The 16,631-nt window shown below is 40.5% G+C and overlaps 3 protein-coding genes across 13 annotated transcripts in view; 2 read left to right on the top strand and 1 right to left on the bottom strand.

The window, feature by feature from the left end:
- TRMT12 (tRNA methyltransferase 12 homolog) overlaps positions 1-14,118 on the top strand; it is a 75,605-nt gene extending 61,487 nt beyond the window's left edge. Inside the window, exon 3 of the mRNA XM_049092709.1 lies at positions 13,978-14,118. The gene's annotated coding sequence lies outside the window, so the exon portion shown is untranslated. The remainder of the gene's footprint in view (positions 1-13,977) is intronic.
- TATDN1 (TatD DNase domain containing 1) overlaps positions 1,870-16,631 on the bottom strand; it is a 66,520-nt gene continuing 51,758 nt past the window's right edge. For 10 of the 11 annotated variants that reach the window (XM_035698263.2, XM_035698380.2, XM_035698329.2 and 7 more), the window contains one exon: positions 1,870-4,806. In XM_035698263.2, the coding sequence (XP_035554156.1) occupies positions 4,620-4,806 (187 nt within the window). In that variant the 3' untranslated portion in view covers positions 1,870-4,619. Of the gene's footprint in view, positions 4,815-16,631 lie in introns of all 11 variants that reach the window. The other variant, XM_035698527.2, reaches the window with a different exon arrangement.
- On the top strand, positions 3,700-16,631 carry RNF139 (ring finger protein 139). The gene is made up of 2 exons (XM_025450491.3): positions 3,700-3,880; positions 13,978-16,631. The coding sequence occupies exons 1-2, from the start codon at positions 3,700-3,702 to the stop codon at positions 15,789-15,791; spliced, it is 1,995 nt and encodes a 664-aa protein (XP_025306276.3). The 3' UTR covers positions 15,792-16,631.

Genomic DNA, 16,631 nt, shown 5'->3' on the forward strand with positions numbered 1-16,631 from the left:
GAATTACAAATTCTTACACTAAGGGGGCACCTGAGTGGCTCAGTTGGTTTAAGTGTTTGCCTTTGGCTGGGTTCATGGTCCCAGGGGCCTGGGATCGAGCCCCAAGTCAGGCTCCCTGCTCAGCCGGGGAGTCTGCTTCCTCTCTCTCTGTTCCCCTCCACCCCTTGCTTTCTCAAGTAGATAAAATATTTAAAAAAAAAAATTCTATACTGGGATGCCTGGGTGGCTCAGCGGTTGAGCGTCTGCCTTTGCCTCAGGGCATGATCCCAGAGTCCCAGGATCAAGTCCCACATCCAGCTCCCTGCGTGGAGCCTGCTTCTCCCTCTGACTGTATCTCTGCCTCTCTCTCGGTGTCCTTCATGAATAAATAAATAAAATCTTAAAAAAAACTTCTATACTAATAAAATTTGTGCCATTTAAGAAACCATTAAAACAATAAGGGCCGAAGCATTTTTACAAGATTTTTATTTACTATTTACTACATTTAACTTTTAAAATAAAAATCTGAGGAAAACCCATGAACTATTTTATTCTCCATTTTACATAATCCTAACATAATGGTACTCGCCTAGCCTTCTCTACCACATTCCTGTTTTAGATTAATCCTTGTGGACTCTTCTCTGTAACAGCTTCTTTTTGCTTTAAATTGCCATCAGGGCAGAAAAACAGGTGAGGTGAGAAGCTAATTTACGTCTCTGAGGTTTTCTATATAAATAAACCTTAATAGTCCTCTCATCTTACCGAGTTTGCTTTCCTTTGGGAATTTTGTCAGCACCATGAGTTTATTCCCCAGATGTGTAATTTGGGAAAATTAACCTGGCAGAGGTAAACAGACTAAAGTAGGAAAAACGGTGATCATAATAATCACAATGAGGATATTGCAGTTAGTCAGGCAAGCTACAGTAGGATCTTGGGTTGATAGTGGCAGTGACAATAGAAAGCAGACAGGTACAAAAGACTGAGGAAAGAATGGGTGCAATGTGTAGCAGACTGGCTGTGGGTGAGAAGAGGAAGATGCTTGAAGTTCTAAGCTTCAGATAGCCCTGGGTTCTTTTTTTTTTTTTTTTTTAATTTATTCATGAGAGACACACAGAGGCAGAGACACAGGCAGAGGGAGAAGCAGGCTCCATACAGGGAGCCCGACATGGGACTCGATCCCGAGATTCCAGGATCACGCCCGGAGCCGAAGGCAGATGCTTAACCGCTGAGCCACCCAGAGATCCCAGCCCTGGGTTCTACTCTTACTAGCTATGGTCACACTAGCTTACTACTTATATATGTACTTTGTAATTTTGATGACCTATGTAAGCCTCAGCTTCCTTCTCTCTGAAACAGGTAATACCTACCCTCTCTGATGGCAGAGAGTGAAGCATAATGCATGGTGCCTGGCACAAAGTAAGCACCAGATAGATGGCAGTCGTTATTAGTGGGGAATAACAACAAAAGGTTAAAAACATGACACTGAGCAAGAAGTTTGTGAGTCAATCATCCTACCACACGTAACTCCACCCAGAGACAGTTGGGAGTTTTATAATCCTCCCCTCTGGAGGGTTTTTAACTAGTATAGGATGATCACCCATATAGGTCCCTGACATGAAAAGGACAGCAGAGTGCAGTTTGGGCTAGGAGCCTGAATGAGTCAGGATCCTTCTTCTTCCTGTTTTACCTCCTTAAGATGGCCAGGTTAGTAAAGCAGACTCTGACCTAATTTACACTCATTTGCTGCTGAAGGAAAGAAAAGTAAGGATGGCCAAATTATGTTAGTTACATGGGTAGGCAAGAAAGTACAGGGGAGGAAAAAAGACCTCTTCTTTCCTGGTCTTAAGTCCTGTGGCTGGGGCCCTGGAAATTAAATTCACAAACAAGAAATTAACAAGAGAAAAACAGTTTATTAACTCCTGAGTGCACATGCCCACGGGAGACAGTGAAGATGACTCAAAGGGGGGGCCTTATATATATACGATTTGGGGCTTATATATTATCTTAACAAAAGAATAATATGGTGTGCGGGGGGCGCCTGGGTGACTCAGTCCTTAAGCATCTGCCTTCGGCTCAGGTCATGGTCCCAGGGTCCTGGGGTGGAGTCCGAGCGTGGGGTGTTCCTGATTCTCCCTCTGCCTCTCACCCCTGCTCCTGTATGTGCTCTCTCAAAAAAGTAAATAATTTGGGGGGGCGCCTGTGTGGGTCAGTCTAGACATTAAGCATCTGACTTGATTTCAGCTCAAGTCCTGATCTCCAGGGTCATGAGGTCAAGCCCCTTGCTCAGTGCAGAGTCAGCGTGAATTCTCAACGTCCCCTCTGCCCCTTCCCCTGCTCACTCTCTCCCCACTCCCTTAAATAAATAAATAAATAAGATCTTTAAAAAAATAATAATTGTGTAGAGTAGTGACAAAAGAAAAAGGGGTCTAGGCTTTCAGGGGTCGCAAACTCACGGTAAGTTTAAACATGGGGGAAACTGATGGAAGAGAAGGCTCGTGGGAGACAGTCTAAGAGGTGCCTTGTTCTTCGAAAGGCAGGAGGAGACCCCTTTACAAATGGAAACTTACGGCCTACTTTTCAGACAACTGTCAGGAGAGCAGGCCGGGATCTTAAAAAAAAAAAAAAAATTATTTGTTTTAAAGCTGCTGCTGTTTCTCGACTACCTTCAGTTCAAAGTACCCCTTACGTCAAGTGGCGCGGGTGGCATATGCTGGTCCCGACAGAAACCTGCGCAGGAGAGCGGCGGCCTGGGTGCGCTCACCTCAGACCAGACACGAGGACGAGGCGCTCAGTCGGAGGCCCCGACGTTAGCACACCGCGGCCCGCCAGCGTCCTCGGTTCTGCCCGGCGGCGCAGGGCGGACAGGGCGGCTCTTCCGGCAGCGCGGCCGCACCCACCCGGCGCCACGTGGCGCGGCCGCCGCCCCCCGCGCGCCCCGAGACGCTCCTGCGGGACCCCGGGCGGCCGCCTCCCAGCCCCCGCCCCCGCGCGAGGTGCGGCAGGTCCGGCGGGCGGCGCCCTTCGCTTCCCTCCTCCCAAGCAGCTCTGAACGCTTCCGGGACGTTTAATGGACCAGAATAAAACAGCTAATAATTCCCGCCCACGCAAGCAGGGAGTCCCTCGCAGAGCCAGCGCCGCCTCCGCCTCCAGTAAGGAAGCCACTCCGTCAAGAAGGCGCGGCGGCCCGAGAGCGCCTGCGCCGTGAGGTGGCGCCAAAGCCTCGAAGGCGGGCGGAAACCATGGCAACGCGCGAGACGATTGCTACGCCGTGCGTGATGACGGTGTGGGGAGCGCCCCCAGCGCGGGATTATGATGCAATCAGTGGCGCGGGCTCCGCGGTCTCGCGTGACCGCGGGCGCAGCCTCCAGGCCTCCAAACAGCAGCAACGGCAGAGGCAGGCGGGCGAGGTCAAGATGGTGGCTCCGCGGGCGGGGGAGGTGTTGGAGGGAGGAGGAGCCAGACCTTAGCCAGCCGGAAACACCGACACCCAGAGGCCTCCCGGGAGCCGCCGCCGCTACCTCCGCCGCTGCCGCCTCCGCCGCCTGCTCCAGCTCGAGGGACGCGAGCGGGCGGCGGGGCGGGCCGCGAGGGAGAGCCGCGAGGAGGGAGGGCGGGGGCGGAGTCACCCGCCGTAGCCCCCGCCCCCGGCCGCGGCCCCGGGCCCTGCCCTGCCCCGCGCGGCCCTGCCCGGCTCGCCCAGCCCCGGTGTGGCAGCGGCTCATGGCGGCGGTGGGGCCCCCGCAGCAGCAGGTGCGGATGGCCCATCAGCAGGTCTGGGCGGCGCTCGAGGTGGCGCTCCGGGTGCCGTGCCTCTACATCATCGACGCCATCTTCAACTCCTACTACGATTCCAGCCAAAGCCGGTTCTGCATCGGGCTCCAGATCGTCCTCCGGCTCCTCGGTGAGGGCGGCGGCGTAGCTCGCGTCCCGGGACGGCTGTGAGGGCCGCGGCGTGCTGCGGGGAGCGGGCTCCGCGCGCAGCCTGTGGGGAGCGTGTGTACGGGCGTTCGAGGACCAGCGGTTTTTTTCGCCAATAGGGGCGTCTTTGCAGGTTGGGAGGAGGGAGGAGATGACACTTGTCTCCGAGCTGACAGCCGAGCGTCCTCCTAGAGTCAGCCCTCTGTTGGTGTTTGCGCCCGAGGGTGAGGAGAGCGCGCGGATGTGCGAGCCTGCGGCGCTTCGCCTGCTGTTTCTCCTGGGGAACGGGCGCCGGCCGCCTGAGGAAAACAGCAGCCGTTTGCCCCGGTCTCGCCGCCTGTGACCTTGGGCTTGTAGTGCCAGGGCCTGGGCCTCAGTTTCCCCCTTTCCCCAAATGCGGAGTACTGGTGTGTTGTCACTTCTGTATCCACGAGGTCCACGTGATCGTGGCGTGTCCGTGGTAAATGACATCCACGCGAAAGAGTCCGGGTTTTGAATGTCCTGCCTCGAAACCATTACTAGAAACGCTCGTGAAGGAGGCGATGCCTGTAACGAGTCCTGAAATTTTCCATGAATAGAGAGGTACCGAAAAGTGGTTATAAAAACGTGGCTAGAAAGTGATGAGACTTTTCCAAGGGAAGAGTTCTGAAAATCAGTGTCTTTGTTGCACATGAATGGAGTGTTAAAAATCTCTTACGTTTCACTCCCCATCTACCCTTGCATTACCAGAGTGAGAAGCATTTATGCATACAAGAATTTTTTAAAGTAATTGAAACTTGGCAAATTTTGTTGATGAGGGAATTCTTGTGATCGGTGTTTAGGAGGCTTGTGATTTTGAAGCGTTGCTGAGGAAGGGTTGATGATGAGATCCTAACCAGGCCTTTCTGAATTAGGAGCCATCTGTTGCTTCTTTATTCCTCAAAAAAAAAAAAAAAAAGAATTTTGTTATTGGCAGTTTGTTTGGTACTTTACCTTTGTAAAACATTTTCACTAACCTAAACTTTAAACATCCCTCAGAGGTGGATTGTGTTGTTCTCGTTTTTAAAATGAGGAAACTGAGAGCTATAGAGGTCAAGTGTGTTTTGCTTTAATATACAGCAATTAAGTGGTTGTCAGAGCCTGGGCTTACAAAGCTTCTGACATCAAGGGTGGTTCACTTTCCTCCTCCATACAGCTGCTATCCAGATACAGAATGGTATAGTAATGATCCTATACTAGATCTTTAAACTAACAGATGTGAAAATGATGATCTTAGCACCAGACTTCTCAGGAACCACTAGCTGCTTAATCCCAGTCATTCCCACTTACCACTGCAAAAGTGTAATGCCCTCATTATTTGTGGCAAAAGTGGGCCTGTGTGATTTCACAGTATATACAAATACGAAATCATGTTTTACACCTGAAACGAATGTTATGTCAGTTATACCTCAGCTTAACGCATTCACTAGTTTTAATATTTCATACTCAATATATTTTTGGTTAACTCTGATAGTCATGGGTAAAAGTGATTTCAGTAAAATAACATTAAAGTGAAATTAATAAAGGGGACCTGTTGGGAAGGCATTTTATTTTTGCCAATTAGAAACCACTCATCATGATCATAAATTAACAGGCTAATCTCAGTATAGTTACTTAAGTATTCCAGCTGAGACGGATGAACTGCCAGCCCTCTTTCCCCGCCATACCTACCCACATTAGGAGATGATATGTATGCAAGCTAGATCTATGCCAATTCTTGGTATGGAGAGAAATGAAGAAAAAAAATATTATTTTTATTCCTCAACCCCATGGGATGAGAGAGAGCTTGCTAGAGAGAACAGAAGCTAACAGACTTCTAGGGAACTTTGTCATTTTGGGATAACCCAAGTGCTGCTTTGGAAACTAATCAAGTATAACAAAGACAAAAGGGTCGGAGGATGACTTTCCTCACTTCTGTTTTGAGAGGAGGTCATGATACAGCAACAAAACCCGAAAAACAAAACTGCTGTGTTTGAGAGGATTCATGTATTCATTGGCAAATGTGTAGCCACTGCCTTGAATATGCTTTTGGCCTGTGACTGCATATCCTCTGACAGTCTCTTTGTGACCAGGTCTTTAATGCAGGGCTCTTAGAGTTGAGCTTTAAGGAAAAGGGAGTAGTCAATTAAATCATATGTATTTAAGAACACTGAACAGTAATTTTGGTATTTGTAGTAAATCATGGAAGTTCGTATTCGACAAGTTAAAGTAGAATGTGACCTCAGGCAAGTTAACTGCTCTGTACCTCCTGTTTCTTATCTTTACATTTTTAAAGGTGGGCAATAATGGTCTGTCATAGGATGTTACGGATAATAGTTAGGATGTAAGCTCATAGAGCAGTATTTGGGACCTAGTAAAGTCTACTAAGTATTAGCTATTAATAAGCCTGATAACTTTTAAAGAAATATTCCTGTACTTCAATTAAGACCATACTGTTTACAGATATTTTGGTCTTTTGAAGGCATCAGTATAATTTTGGTGCTTTGTTCCCAGAGTTTTCTGTTTACGCTTTGTGAGAAATACAAAATATTTTCCAGATCGCTCCTTACCTTATGCCACTATAGTTTGCTAATTTTTCACATTTGTGAGAATAAAATTCTTAAAAAAAAAAAAAAAGATTTATGTATTTTAGAGAAAGAGCATAAGCAGGAGAGGTAGAGAATCCCAAGTAGACTCCCCACTGAGGGCAGACCCTGCCCATGGGGCTCTGTTTCAGGACCCTGAGATCATGACCTGAGCTGAAACTAAGAATCAGACGCTTAACTGACTATGCCACCTGGGCACCCCAAGAATGACAAAATTCTTAAAAACTAGTTTTTTGCTGAAATTCACCCTGAATAAAAACACATCTTCAGTATTTGAGGTCCAGTCAATGAGGCAGCTTATGTTACTGAAAGTGATGGATTTGTGTGTAATAGGTGCCAAAGGATAGTTGAAATTATTCTACACCTGATTAGGTTTTTTTTAAATAATTGTAGACGTTTCAGTATTACTATATATAAATCTCAAAACTTGTCAGTCTCACCTTTTTCTGTAAAATGAAATTGTAAAAATGGAAGCATTACCAATTTTATATCTAGTCTCTGAAGAATTTCCCTTCCCCTACAAAAAAGTACTACCACAGCACCTTTGGTATCAAAATACTAGGAGAATTTCAGCAGATGAGAGAATATAAAGCATCTCATTTGGAGATCTAAATAAAATCCAATCACAATATATAAAGTATTTAAGCATATTAAGCTATTCTTAGGAGGTGTTAAGTGCTAAATGAAATGCAACCCAGTGCAACATAATGCTGAATTAACAAATCTAAGGCAGAAAATGCAAGCATAGGAGTTTGTTTTACATGTAATGGTAATTCATTGAAGTGGAAAGGCCTTTTTAAATATACAAGAAAAATAAATAAATATACAATAAAATCCCAAAATTGCAAGGGAAAATTCGATACATTTGAATACATAAAAAATGAAAAACTTTTATGATAAAACTTTTTTAAAACAATTCTAAAAATGACAAACTGAGGATACTATTCGCATTGTATGAGATTGAATAAGTTTTACTCTGTCATTAAGAAAACCTTATACTCCCAGAGAAAAATGGGCCCAGGATAAGTAGTTCCCAATAAATGAATGCAGATGGTCAATAAGCAAAAGAAAAATACTCATAATTTTAAAAAATGCAGTAAGAACAAAATTTCAGTTATCAGATTAGTGAAGAGTTAGATCAAATAAAAACTTGTTTGTCAAAGGTGTGGGGAAATGAGTAAAGTTAGACAGTTTTGGTATGCTGTCACTTCTTTGTAAAGGCATTTGGTACTGCCTAACTAAAACTCAGCATACACCTTTTGACTCACAATTCCAATTCTGAGAATTTGACCTAAAGACATAGTTGTACTTGTTCAAAGACTATGGGAAAGGATTTTTGTTGAAGCATTGTTGGTAATAACAAAATAAATTGTTAATCTAAGTATTTATTAAAAGGGAATCTGTTCTTTGTGCTAGGTTTAGACATACAATAAAGGTTTTGAAAAGAATGAGAGCGATATTTGGTGCTGTAGAAGGAACTCAGAAAACCTTTGAAGTGAGAAAACATTGCAGCAGTAGTAATTTTGACACGATAGGGATAGATTAGGAATTTCTCGACAGCAACACTATTGACATTTTAGACTGGGTAATTTTGGGGGGAGGTGGGGGGTGCTGTTCTGTGAATTGTAGGAATTTTAGCAGTGTCCTTCTACCCATTACATACCCGTTACATACCCTCTTCCCCTTTTTGTGATTGCTAAAAATGTCTCTAGGTATTTATTTATTATTTTTTTAAAGGTTTTATTTATTCATTTATGAGAGACACAGAGAGAGAGAGAGGCAGAGACACAGGCAGAGGGAGAAGCAGGCTCCATGCAGGGAGCCTGACACGTTATCGCAGGTTCCCTGGATCACATCCTGGGCGGAAGGTGGCGCCAAACCGCTGAGCCACCCGCGCTGCCCCTGTCTAGGTATTTAGATAGTGCCAAATGCCTGGTGTGGGGGTGGGGAGGTTGGGTTGGTAAAAAATCTGATCCTGGTTAGGAATCACTGAAATGGACAAATAGACCAATAGCACAGAATGGAAAGCCCAGAAACAGAGCACCCATGTATATAGAGAAACTTACTTTGTTTCAGAGGTAGAATCGAAGTACATCCATTGAGGTAAATACAGATTATTCAGGTATTGGTCATTCACTATATGGAAAAAATTATGCTGGATTCCCTACCTCACATCAATATATAGACAATTCTAAGTGGGTTAATACCTAAATGTGAAAAGCAGAACTTTAAAATTTCTAGAAGAAAATATAGAAGTATTACAGAGGGTTTTTTTTTTAACCCTAGAATAAGTGAGAAATTCTTTAAACATATATGGAAGTTAGGGTGCCTGGGTGGCTCAGTTGCTTAAGCCTCTGACTCTTGATTTTGGTTCAGGTCATGATCTCAGGGTTGTGAGGTTGAGCCCCACATCGGGCTCTGTGCTGGGTGTGGAGCCTGATTAAAATTCTCTCTTCCTTTCCCACTGCTCCTCACCCCCTCTAAAAATACATGTATGTAAAAGTAATATAAAGATTGATAAATCTACTAGTATTAAAATTAAAAACCTTTGTTAATCAAAAGGCAGTATCAGAAATGTGAAAAGACCAGCCACATACCTGGTGAAGATATTTGCACTATAGGTAACTGACAAAGAATTTGTAGTCAGAATATTTTTAAATGTCTAAAATTCAAGAAGGAAAAACAACTCCATAGATAAGTGGATAAAAGATAAATTGGCAATTCACAGAGGAAGAAGCATGAGTGGTCAATAAATTGGAGGAACTGAGTGGGAAAAATTAGAGGCAGACAAACCATTAGAGACTCCTAATTCTAGGAAACAGGGTTGGGGGATGGGGTAACTGGGTGACATGCTATGAGGAGGACACTTGATGGGATGAGCACTTGGTGTTATACTATTTGTTGGCAAATTGAATTTAAATTAAAAAAATGTAAAAAGAAAGAAAAATTGGAGGATCCCCTTGCTGATAACTAATCAGAAATGCAAATTTTTTTTAAAGTTAAAAAATATACTCCCTTTTTTTTTTTTTTTTTTTTTATACTCCACTTTTCAATGAGATCCTCTTCAGGTAAAAAGCGAAAAAGAATGTTTATGAATGTATATTTATGTAAAACTTTATTCTTCCTCTAACAACTATAGGGTTTGACTTTTAAAAATATTATATTCAGATTTATTTTTAATAAAAACATGTTAAAATCTTAGAAGCAAAAACTTAGTGTTCTTATTAACAAAGGAGTTAAAACACCCTTTTTAGCCCAAGATGAGATTTTGATAGAAAATATTTCTTTATGCTCTGGTTTATTTATCAAGTATACCTATAGATTAATGTTTTAAGATGTTTTATTTATTTTGGCTATATTTTATTGCTGAGTGCTCCTTTTGGATTAAGGTAATCATAACATTCCTGTGCTATTCCATCTTTACTGTTACGCATTTAAATGTTTTTCCACAGTTTTTTTATTATGTTTAAAAAGTATTTAAAGATACCTGGAGAGTAATCAATGTTACGTCTTATTTCCTTCTAAGTTTTAGTCCTAAGTTTCCAGACAAGGTTAAAGAAGGTATGAATGTATTTTATACATAAAAGTATTAAATGCTTTGTTGTACACCAAGCATAGTAGTATTTTTGTTTGCTTATTTTTGGTGGTCAAATTGTAAAGGCTCTGAACTCTTTTCATGAATTCAGTTCTATATATCTTCAAAGCTCCTGAGTTGATTTTGATACTTGCCTGTTTTTCTACCCTGAGAACTTGAGTGAAACTCTAATCACTGGAGAATTGAATCCCAAGATGAGCTTTCAATTATTTCTCTTCTCCAGTGTCCCACAGTGATTTTTCTTCATAAAGCTGCATTTATATTTAGTCTTGATTGCTTCTTCAGATCACTCTGATATCCTAATGAGAAACTCTACTTCTGGACCTAATTTTCTTAGGCCTCTATGATAAATACGAAGAGTTTTATATCTGAAGTTAAGAAAATGCAACAAACTTTGACATTATTGACAATACTCCCTACAGGCTATAAAGGGGAATGTTACTTGAGACTTGTTACTTGGCAAGTTGGCTTTTTCTGTGAAATGAGCGCTGATTTTTCCCCACATTCCATACATAGGAACATAAGTATAAAATAAAAATGTAAGCACCTTACATACATGCAACCTTTGGGTAGGAATCAAAATAATTTTATGCTACTCTTGAAATATTTCATCATTATTATGTTTTGGGGTATAATTTTAATCAAGAGAATAGTAGTATCTTAGTGTTACTTGATAGGACACATCCAGACTTTGAGTATAGTCTCACAACAACATCTATCATCTCCTCCCCTTTTTTCCCTTTGATATGGTTGGATAAAGCAAAATAGCACTTTTTCTACAGAAATATTTCTAAAAACCAAATCATTCTTTCATTTGTGTGTAAAAATAAGCTTCAAGAAAAAAACTATTAGAATAAAAAGGACTGGTTTATACATTTCAGCAGAGTTCATGAATATTCACAGGTAAAGATTAATTTACTCCTTTGACAAAATTTGACAAGTTAAGAAAAATACTTTACAGTCCCTGTTTAGCTTTCTCCTTTTTAAGTGGCATAAAATAGAACAAGTTATTTGGGTTTTGTTTTTACATGTCTTCGGAGATTAGAGTTTTGTCTCAGGAAAAATACTGACTTATTCTTCTATGTAGAGAAAAGCAAGATGACATACAGTGGCTGGCTTAATTCCATTTCTTGTTACTTTACTTGAAAAGGTTTCTAAACTTTCAAAAAAAAAAAAAAGTCTATTTGCTCTTGAAAGGGTCTATTTCCAGCTGTCAGCTCTTCGGCAGATTATTAGTGGCCCATTTGCTCCAGGAATCGGGTGGTTCTTAGAGACCTTTGTGTCTTTAAGGTGATTGTGTCCTTTGGTTCTCCTTTTCACAAATGATCTGATATGTTGGCACAGGATAGATTTTAAGATTGCGGGTAAAGCCATCATTTAGAAGAACTATCCCTTGCTTTTATATGCAGTAGGTTGTAAATGCCTCCATTGTAATAGGCAGTATCTTTCTTGATTACGTGCTGAAATAAAGTAGATGGATGATGTTTAATTTGGGGTTTGCCACTTTTGCTGTGCTCCCAAGCTCTGGTTTCTCAGCTTTGTCTTAGTTTTTCATAGGTTTCAGTTTCCAGGTAGGCTGTATTTTGTACTTGCCTTTAAAAATATAATCCATAATTCTACATTAATAACATTTCCCCAGTGTTATTTCAATGAACAGTGAAATAATTGTATTTATTTTCCTCAGAATATTTTGGGATTCTTACTGTGCAAGGTAGGAGACCTTGCTCCCTATCACAAGGATACATTTTATAACAGGGTAGGTGACCTACTCAGATAACTACAAACTACAATATCAGGTAGTATATGAATATTGGACATTTCACTGAATTCTGTTGGTAATTTGAAAGATCAGTAACAGAAAAAATTGGTCTACTGGGTGGATAGGATTTGAACAGTCAGGATGTGGGAAGCTCATCATACCAAGCAAAGAGAAGAATGTAAACATAGCTTCAGTTATGGCAGAGAAAAGGGGTATTTTGGAAGAAGTAGTCTGGAGTGGTGGTATATGTGTTGGGAGGAATACTACTCTAAAGCACATTGGATCCTTGAGTGTTCGGACAAGGAATGTAGATTTTTGTTGATAGTAATTTCAGGGTCTACTGCTTCTGAGCAAGGAAATGAAGAAAGCTGATTTGTGGATAGATGGATTGTGGATAGATTCGGACAAGAGTTTTTAGAGAACGGCTAACAGGTTGGTGTCACTGAGAAAAGGGAAGTGTAATAGGTGTTAGTAGAATTGGCAAATAACGGTCAAATTTTAGGAATGTGGAGCTAGAGGTGCCATTAAGTAAATAATGGCACCTTTAACTGAAATTGGAAATCTTAAGAGCTATTTGAAGTGAGTTAGGTTTTAGAAATTCTGAGTGTTGCAATTGTAACGTAGAAGTGGAACTAGGTGAATATTTGGATATCCTTTCCATAGTTGAACCTTGGGAAATAATGTTTATTGTGATCTCACTGAAAAAAAATTGTCAGATCACAGAGAAAGATGATGCTGGATGCACATCCCACACATCTCACTATACTTGGTTACATATGGAGTGTGTGTGCGGGGGTATTACCATTTTTTAAAACATGTCTTGGTTTTCTGAATGTTATTTTTTGTAATTTGAGGAACAATAAAAAGGGTTGACTATTTGTAGTAAAAGATACAGTAATGTACAAGAAAAAGAACTTGGAGGATATTTCTGAAATCTGCAGGAAAGTATATAGAGGAAAAAAAACCTGAATTGGGACCCATGGGAGAATGCACAAATTTAAGGAGCAGGACAATAAAAGTCAATAGAGTTCACAGAGAAAAAGGAGGCATTAAGTATAAAAATTAAACTTGATTTCCTAAAGAACACTTTTAAGGAAAAAAAATTTAAGATTTAATAGGAACAAATATTTGCATTTTGGTTATTTTTGGTTCTTTTTTTAATATTTTTTTAAATTTTTATTTATTTATGATAGAGAGAGAGAGAGAGGCAGAGACATAGGCAGAAGGAGAAGCAGGCTCCATGCACCGGGAGCCCGACGTGGGATTCGATCCCGGGTCTCCAGGATCGCGCCCTGGGCCAAAGGCAGGCGCTAAACCGCTGCGCCACCCAGGGATCCCTATTTTTGGTTCTTAATGTTTTTTCAAGTAATGGAATTGTTTTAAATATTTTTAATGGTTATGGAATTATAAAGGACATGTTCTTTCAAGATTTAAAAACTTGTTAAAATATATGTATCACTAATGAAAATAATTTAGTAATTTGGAGTCGATATATATTGTACTACTTGAATTTTGAACTTAAAAGGAATAAGATTTTTTAAAACAGTATGTTTGATCTGTTGAACTTTGACTTTACAAAACGTTTCTTGGCCTTTAAGCCTAAATTGTCTTGAGGTTTAATGTTCATAACTTTGAAAATATTTGTATTTCTGGGGTGTCTGAGTGGCTCAGTCAGTTAAGTCTGCCTTTGGCTCAGGTCATGATCCTGGAATTGTGGCCTGGATCAAGCCCTGCATAGGGCTTCCCTGCTCAGTGGGAGTCTGTTTCTCCCTCTCCCCCTTCTCTCTCAAATAATTTTTTTTTTTTAAAGAAAATATTTGTATTTCCTAATTAGGGGAAGAATGGCATAACTATTAGTACAGAAATATTTTTTTAAATGTTGCATTCAAGGAGCACCTGGGTGGCACATTGGTTAAGGCGGACCTGTTTGTGTCTGTCTTTGGCTCAAGTCGACCTTGGGGTCCTCCTGGGATTGAGCCCTGCATGGGGGCTCCCTGCTCAGTGGAGAGTCTGCTTCTCCCTCTCTCTCTCCCAGCTTGTGTTCATGCTCTCTCTTAAATAAATAAAATCTTTTTAAAATGTTACATTCAAATGACTTTTCTTTTCTTTTTTTTTTTTTTTAGGTATATTTGTATCCAGTATTGTTCTGATCTTGTCACAACGATCACTTTTCAAGTTTTACATATACAGTTCAGCCTTTCTATTAGCTGCAACTTCAGTGTTGGTAAATTATTATGCTTCTTTGCACATTGACTTCTATGGTGCCTACAACACATCAGCTTTCGGAATTGAGCTGCTTCCTCGAAAAGGGCCCTCGCTATGGATGGCACTCATCGTTCTGCAGCTAACCTTAGGAATTGGATACATTACACTACTACAAATTCATTCCATCTATTCACAATTAATTATTTTGGATCTCTTGATTCCTGTGATAGGTTTAATCACAGAGCTGCCATTACACATCCGAGAGACTTTAGTTTTTACTTCTTCCTTGATTCTTACATTAAACACAGTGCTTGTCTTGGCAGTGAAACTTAAGTGGTTTTATTATTCCACACGATATGTTTATCTTTTAGTGAGGCACATGTATCGAATTTATGGATTACAGTTATTAATGGAGGACACATGGAAGAGGATTCGTTTTCCAGATATACTGAGAGTCTTTTGGCTAACAAGAATTACAGCTCAGGCTACAGTGTTGATGTACATTTTAAGGATGGCAAATGAAACTGATTCCTTCTTTATTTCTTGGGATGATTTCTGGGACCTCATTTGCAATCTTATAATTAGTGGCTGTGATTCTACACTAACTGTACTGGGCATGAGTGCTGTAATTTCCTCAATAGCCCATTATTTGGGCCTTGGAATATTGGCCTTTATTGGATCAACTGAAGAAGACGACAGGAGGCTTGGCTTCGTAGCACCTGTTTTATTTTTTATTTTGGCTCTTCAGACCGGCTTAAGTGGGCTAAGACCAGAAGAGAGACTTATTCGCTTAAGTAGAAACATGTGCCTTTTATTAACTGCAGTCCTGCATTTCATCCACGGAATGACAGACCCTGTATTAATGTCTCTCAGTGCCTCTCATGTGTCATCTTTCCGTAGACATTTTCCTGTGCTCTTTGTCTCTGCTTGCCTGTTTATTCTTCCTGTTTTACTCAGCTATGTTCTTTGGCATCACTATGCACTAAATACATGGTTGTTTGCAGTTACAGCCTTTTGTGTGGAACTCTGCTTAAAAGTAATTGTTTCTCTCACTGTGTATACGTTATTCATGATTGATGGCTATTATAATGTCCTTTGGGAAAAGCTTGATGATTATGTCTACTATGTTCGTTCAACAGGCAATATTATTGAATTTATATTTGGAGTAGTAATGTTTGGAAATGGGGCTTACACTATGATGTTTGAGTCAGGAAGTAAAATTCGAGCTTGTATGATGTGTCTACATGCATATTTTAACATCTACTTACAAGCAAAAAATGGCTGGAAGACATTCATGAATCGTAGGACTGCTGTTAAGAAAATTAATTCACTTCCTGAAATAAAAGGGAGCCGCTTACGAGAAATAGATGATGTATGTGCAATCTGCTATCATGAGTTTACAACATCTGCTCGCATCACACCATGTAATCATTATTTCCACGCACTTTGCCTTCGGAAATGGCTGTACATCCAAGATACTTGTCCAATGTGCCATCAGAAAGTGTACATTGAAGATGATATTAAGGATAATTCAAATATATCCAACAACAATGGGTTTATTGCACCCAATGAAAATCCAGAGGAAGCTGTAAGAGAAGCTGCTGCTGAATCTGACAGGGAATTGAACGAAGAAGACAGTACAGATTGTGATGATGATGTTCAAAGAGAAAGAAATGGAGTGATTCAACACACAGGCCCAGCAGCTGAAGAACTTAATGATGATACTGACTGATTAAAATAGCATTTACTAATCATTGAGGTTATTTGTTTAAAATTCAGTTCATCCAAAATGGAGTAATATGCTTCACTTCAGTGTGTAACCAAGCACAAAAACAGTATCCATGTTGAATCTGTGAATGGTTTTCCGTTTACTGTGATGTGCTACTGTAAATATACCTCTTTAATTACTTCTGGTCTCTTTGGTGACCTATTTAAATTTGTGTACATTATTGTACATAGAATAAAATGTTTTCACGTTTTTATGACAAAATTTGAACAAATAGCTTTTTAATAGATGTAATGATAATACAGTGCGTCAAGTGTGCCAAAGATTCCTCAATGAAAGCATATAAAAGTATCTAACCCTGGACCCTAGTTTTTCTTTAAAATGGGTGGAAGAATGAAAGTATGAATCAAAGGAAACCATATTAAGGAAATAAAATAATTTGGACCACAGGATGAGGCTATATGTAGAATATTTTAAAATGAAGGAGGAAATAGGCTGCCAGAAGAGACTTTTTTGAAATTTGAGTGTAGCATGTGGTTGAGCTGGGTTCGAAAGTCATGGTTCAGAGATTGTGTAAGAGTTGAAAAACAGGCTTTTATCAACTAAACTTTGGTATAAAAGCCAGAATGTGCTAATTGTTTAATTTTGATGTAAATAAAACCAGTATATTTGTTGGCCATTCTATTTGCAGTGTTGACATAAAATTGTCCTTTTAGACTTTTGGGAAGAGATTACAAAATATTTGGGTGTTTTCATTGTTAATTGATACCAAAATTCTGGTCTGTCTATGGATTAAAACTGAGGGGGATGGTGTGTAGTAATATGGAATAATACCTCTTCAAACAA

The sequence above is a fragment of the Canis lupus genome, chromosome 13 (assembly GCF_003254725.2).
Source record: "Canis lupus dingo isolate Sandy chromosome 13, ASM325472v2, whole genome shotgun sequence".
Lineage (NCBI taxonomy): Eukaryota > Metazoa > Chordata > Mammalia > Carnivora > Canidae > Canis > Canis lupus.

Coding starts and splice junctions, on each gene's coding strand:
- RNF139 (XM_025450491.3), top strand. CDS start 3,700: ATGGCGGCGGTGGGGCCCCCGCAGCAGCAGGTGCGGATGGCCCATCAG. Junction 3,881..13,977: donor GATCGTCCTCCGGCTCCTCG/GTGAGGGCGGCG, acceptor TTTTTTTTTTAG/GTATATTTGTATCCAGTATT.